General features: G+C 39.4%; 1 protein-coding gene across 3 annotated transcripts in view; it reads right to left on the bottom strand.

The window, feature by feature from the left end:
• Positions 1-1,279: 1,279 nt before the first annotated feature.
• Positions 1,280-6,000, bottom strand: part of PRKACB (protein kinase, cAMP-dependent, beta catalytic subunit) — a 39,096-nt gene continuing 34,375 nt past the window's right edge. For all 3 annotated transcript variants that reach the window (XM_014939256.1, XM_014939257.1, XM_014939258.1), the window contains one exon: positions 1,280-4,394. In XM_014939256.1, the coding sequence (XP_014794742.1) occupies positions 4,269-4,394 (126 nt within the window). In that variant the 3' untranslated portion in view covers positions 1,280-4,268. The remainder of the gene's footprint in view (positions 4,395-6,000) is intronic.

Raw genomic sequence — 6,000 nt, 5'->3', positions numbered from 1 at the left:
AAGGCAACAAAAGGTCAAAGTGTGACTAGACCTCAGATTTAATTACACATTTTTTATTTATCATCAAATTAAAAAGTTAGGAAGGGGAGCTATCTTGAGATCCTATCTTGCCTCAAGATACCCGTCTCATCCTTCTAAAAACCCAACACATTACAGAGGTCCCATGGAAGATGACAAATATTTACTGTCAAGAAGACATTCAGACATCTTGTGGAGCTTTAACCCTTCCACCGGAAGCGCTCACTGCCCTGCCCGCCATTAGAGACTCGTATTTCACCCCTTCTGTCAGAGGCCTCAAATCAGTTCATTCCTCAAGCTGTCAATTAAAAACATTTTTAAAATGTGTGCAAGACCCACACTTGTCAAACTCTAGTGGCCATAGGATTTTATCTTTTTGTCAAACGCACCCAGATCAGCCTCACACACCCCAGCTGGAGAACAGAATCATCTTGTTACCAGTTTCTTATGGAATGGCTCTCAAATTCTGGGACAAGTCCTCTTTACACACAGCAAAACAGAAAAACAACAGATTTGAATGACGCCTTCAAATCTGCTGCTGGACGTGCTGTGTTTGCACAGGAGCCGTGGTAAAAGCGGAAGACAATCTTTCTGCAGCTTCCTAGCTCAGCTTTAGAAAAAAGTTCAAAGGTCTTTAAAAAGGAATACAGCATTTGTACCACTAAACCGAGGAGACGGCAGAACCCCCCGTCGGCAGGCGAACGGCAGAGAAGCAGAGGCCGAAGCACCGCTGGGAGAGGAGGAAGAGGAGGAAGAGGAGGAGCTGCGCTAGAGAGAGCAGGCACCAGAGCCTCTCCCAACACCACTTGCAGAAAAAGCCTCAAGACAGACAATGCCAAGACCATGAACAGTCTTTACTTCTATCAGTTGTTTCACAGCACAAGGAGACACAGCACAACGTTTGTACAGCGGGATCTGCAGACAGTTTAAAAACAGGCAATTATCTGGAATAAAAAGCATCGAGTCTGAATGTGAAAAGATGAAGACAAACAATACTGCAGCTAATGACCACCTTGCTTGCCTTTGATTGTCTAAGAAGTCCAACTCGCTGACTTCTCACAGTGCCTTAAATTTAAGTTCTCCACACCATATCCTCCACACACCCTACTTAGTGTAAATCTCACCGCGTCCCCACCAAGACGCGCGCTCTGTTCCATAACCTCTTCCTCGTGCTTTCAACCCGTTTGCAGGGCGGGGGAGGGGGGGGAGATGCAACGACTCTCATCATACAACATTCTGATTCACAAAGAAGCAGCACAAGTGTTGTACATAATTTAATTTGCACTTCTGTATATAAATGTTTACTATATTGCACACTATTGCAGCACTTAAAAACATCTAATTATTTGCAAAAATTAGTAAAATACTTTAAAGGATTTAAAAATAAGGGTTTTAATGCAACTGACAAGATAATAAAAAAGCAATTTACTTAATGAGATACAATCCTTTATGTTGGAAATGAAAGTTACATACAACTAGAGTACAATTAAAATATACCATATAGTTCAACACTTAATTCCTCAAATGTGTAAAATTAACAAGCTTCTACTGTCATAGATATACAATTTTTCCATATTGTGAAAAGGATTTTTCAAATTAAATACAGGTAACATAATATTCTGTAGTTATATTTTATGACTGTGTTTAAATGAGAGGGTTGTATAATACTCACATTGTCAAATGTACTCACTAATGCCTTGGAAATTGCACACTTCCCCTCCTTTTCCAAAATAGAATCTCATTTCCATACTGAAGTCTATTATGCCATATTGGAAAAGTATTTTACTTTCTAACAGGATTTTCATAAAATCAAAAAATAGCATAATATCATGGCATTAAGATGACTTTTCCACTTATGCCCACGTAGAATTTAATCTGGATATCAGACAGACATGTCAGAACCAATTTCCTAGACTTTTGTCTTATTGTACACGCAAGATGAATGATTACAGTATTTTACAAAACAGAAAAATCTCTGAGCCTTACTAGAATTATAAATGTAATGATTAAAAATTAAAATCATAACAGAATCAAATTGTGATCTCCAACATTTATTAAAATCTTTTAAAGTTCATAAACGACAACAAAGTTACTGTAGAATTTATCGCATACAGCTAGCATACAGCAGCATGTCCTTGGTCTAAATGAAATACAAAAGATTTTAACATTTTCATACAAAGGATTTCTTTAAATTTATTAATGTGACGATATATTTTTGTTACATAAAATTTGCTACAGCAAAGTATCTTATACTTTTCTTGCACATATGTAAATATGGGTGGACAAAGACTGCATTCAGTGTCAGCCTCCTAATGACGTTGTGCAAAAATGCTCAACAACCTAAACATACAGAATGTTGGATGGTACGTTTCATTCTCTTCTTGTAAAAGTCTACAAAGGCTTTTCTTACAGGAGTGTCATACAGATTAAAAGGAAGGAATGCCAGTGGCTGCTTTGCACCGACGTCCAAACAAATACAATGGCTATGTATCAATATAGCTCTTTTGTTGTTGTTGTTGTTTAAAAACAATTCATCCTTGTATGCATGTAAATTTATCATAAAATATGAGTCTAGTTTAAACTGTTTAGATGTGCTGTTTTAAGACAGGTCACCGAGACAGCCAGAATCGAGTGTACAAATAAAACTACTATGAATAAGTTTAAAAGCAACCCCCAAAAAAGTGCTGAGCCACTGATTATTAACATTGAAATAAATGTGTAAAAGTGCCCAAAGCTAGCACATGGTAGCGGTATCTTTTAAGTCAGTTGGTGAGAGTATACAAAACAATTAAGCCCGGATACTTATATCTGTGTGACCATACATTCTGTTTGATTGAAAGAAAGTAGGTTAGAAATGAAGACACAACGCAACTAAAATAAACCCAGCTGTTGCAGTTTTTAAACTTTGTCTCTTTTCTTCGTGAATGAAGTGCTGTAGTTAAAAAGAAAATGATTGTAGCAGTACTCCATCCTCAGTTTACTAATATAGTATACCAGAATAAAAACTTGGCAATAACCTCTTATTCTTAACAGCTAACAAAAAATAACCGTGTTCATCCAGCAATGCATCTACAACATTATTTTGCATTTGCTAAACCATTTTTTTTTCATAGCTAATGGCAGAGCGCATTTTACTTTTTGTGGTGTGGTGGTTTTCTCTTTAATGGATGCCTTTTTTAATCAAAAAAAGGCTCAAAACAAGGAATATTTTGGGAGCCCAAATATTGGCTTTTTCTTAAAAAAAAAAAAAAAACAACAAAAAACCAAACAACAAAACAAACAACAAACAAAAAAACCCAGTGAATCAAAATGAGTCATATTCTCTACAATACTGACCAAAACTTCCTTTAAGAGTTTAGGGTTCATGTTCTTAAAAAAGCCATTTCATACCTGCCAACTGAAATGCTGGTAAGTTGACTTGGTTAAACATGGTCCAAAATCCAGACCAGGTGGATTATGGATTAATCCCTCTGCCCAGACTGCGAGCTTTCCGTGGTGCAGTCTGGTTGTGGCAATTTACCTACCGCCCAGGTGGGAAATACAAAGGAAGGAGGCAGTGATGAAAACTGCAGGGATGTAGAAAACCAAGGCACGGGGTCTAGCTACTGTCCCCTACTTAAGCCATCCAATTGATTCTACTGAATTTTGGTCAGTCTCCAGGAAGAAATGTTTTTAAGTTAATTTAGCAGACATTTATATGGCGATAAATACTACCTTCAAAAATGCTAAAAATGTTGGCTAGGTTTAGTCTGAGCTACTAAAAAATTATTATAAATTGTAGCATCAGACACAAGACAGACAAGAATTATTGGCTGGCACAGACTAGAAGCAACATTTATCTTTCACTTCAGTCTAAATCACACTAGCCGCAACACCTTCCATTTCACTCACACAAATAATACATTATTCAAAATAAAATGGAGCATTCTTGGGTAAAAAACTACTTCATTTTAAAGGGGGAAAATGAACAATACACAGAAACAAAGAACGACAGAAACCAAAGTTAAGTAGGAAAGTGGTCTATTATTCTGTGTTACTGCACAAACAGTGCTTGCTTAATTGTGCCTAGTTAGAAGGGTTGGTGCAACCTGCACACATGGAAGATGGCAATAAAGACCTCAGTCAGCTTTGTGGAATGAAGTAACTAGGTAACTGTTTTGACATATGATGGTCTCAGCTCCACCTCATCTGTTAACAGAGTGCAAAGATCCCAATGTGAGCCCTGATGTCATCTTGTCCTCTTACGCCTACTAAAAATCAGCAAATTCTTTTGCACATTTTTCTGTTAGAGACGCACGAATATCTTCTTCTTCATAGTCATCAAAGTTGCTGGTATCTCCAGGGCCTCTGCACTTTGGTATGAATGGAGCTTCTACCTGTATTTGGGGAAGAAAAAAAAAGCACACATGAGATGTTATCGGCCCAATATCTCTAGATTGAACACTGTGATAACGAGCACAACAATATTCCCATTACTCTTCTAATCTTGCCAAGAAACCAGATATTACAGTGAACCAGCTTCAAGTTGTGGCACATACATAAAACCAGACTAAGAAGGTGCAGGCCCAGATGTATGAATCCAAGTCGAAAAAGACTAATACCTCACAGACAAACATCAATAAAAAGTTACTTCCACTTCAAAGCAAAGTTTAGCTCTGTTCTTGCAGAAGAGACCGTGCTCTCAGCTCACCCGCTGCGTGGTGCAGCTCCCAGGGCGGCGTCTAACAGTCACAGGGTCTTGGCAGAAGCAGAGAAGTTGACCGATTGCCATCAACACAACTGGGAAATCTCAGGGCTGTTTTGAACCCCCCTCCTCCTACTTCCCCAAAATCCTCCATTTCCAAATAAAAACTAACCTAGCACAAGTTTAAAACATTTTGTTCTGCATCTCCTACAAAGTTCCTCCTAGGACCTAACTGTAAGTGAGAAATGAAAGCCTTCTCAAAAATAGGCCACAACTGAGAGACAAGCAATGGCCTGAAGGGGTCACTCAAAAATTACATGGGGAGTCAGTGCAGCTCTAAGCAAGGATGGAAAACCCCTCCTGGTAAAGGCTGCCTGCACATCCTCAAATCCACAGATACGCTCCGTTAGCCTTGAGCCTGGGCACATGTCCCACCCCTGCCCAGTAGTGAGCCTTCCACACTCTGGTGCTGGAATTGGTCGTTTTCCAAGGACCCTCTTCACTGCGGCTTCTTAAAGTTGAGGGAACCTGCAGCTTTTTGAGGTTGACCTTAAACAAAATCCTTGGGTCTGGCTACAATTTTATATTCTTAATCTCTCTGTCCCAATTAGCGCACTTCAGCTCTGCACAGGGACATACCTGCACTTTCACTGGCTAACAGCTTACGCTGTCCCAGCACAGCCAGGGGAAAAAAAAAAAAAAAGAAAAGAAAAAAGATAAAGAAGTTGTCGTTCCCAACTTGCAGATGCTTACATGCCGTTTAAGGGAACAGACTACTAAATTCCATCTTCACTCAGCTAATATCAATTCAAATCTTAACCTTCTAATCTATCTCACCTCATAAAGTTCAAAATGAAGCTTAATTACTTCTTAAAATAACGTAAATTTTAGAATCAACTGCATGCTGAAAGGAGTGAGCAGGGTTTAGGCTTGACAGGAAGCAAATATGAAGAATGGATGGTAAGGAAGGGACCAGAGAGAATGGAAGACCAGGGAGAAGGCAAGATTCTACTGAAACCGGGCTAGGACAAACTGGAGTTAGAGGCGTGATTGTCAGTACCACATTCCTCCTTTTCATTTGACACCTGCCTGATTTATCCGTTTTTATGGTAAGCAAAATTATAGCCAAATTATCGAGGTGCAGCAAATTTAAACCGGGAAATGCAAAGCCATCAGAGAAGTGTCTCTCAGGGGTACCCCGAGGAGCAGGAGTACCAGAGCAGTGCGGTGGGAGGCAGCCACGGCTCCAGCTGAGGCAGGGGGTGGGACTGCCCAGAGCCCCAGGGCCATCACTGATG

The sequence above is a fragment of the Calidris pugnax genome, unplaced genomic scaffold (assembly GCF_001431845.1).
Source record: "Calidris pugnax isolate Ruff unplaced genomic scaffold, ASM143184v1 scaffold18, whole genome shotgun sequence".
NCBI lineage: Eukaryota > Metazoa > Chordata > Aves > Charadriiformes > Scolopacidae > Calidris > Calidris pugnax.
Note: the sequence above shows the minus strand (reverse complement) of the source record. Positions and strands in the feature narration are given on the sequence as shown.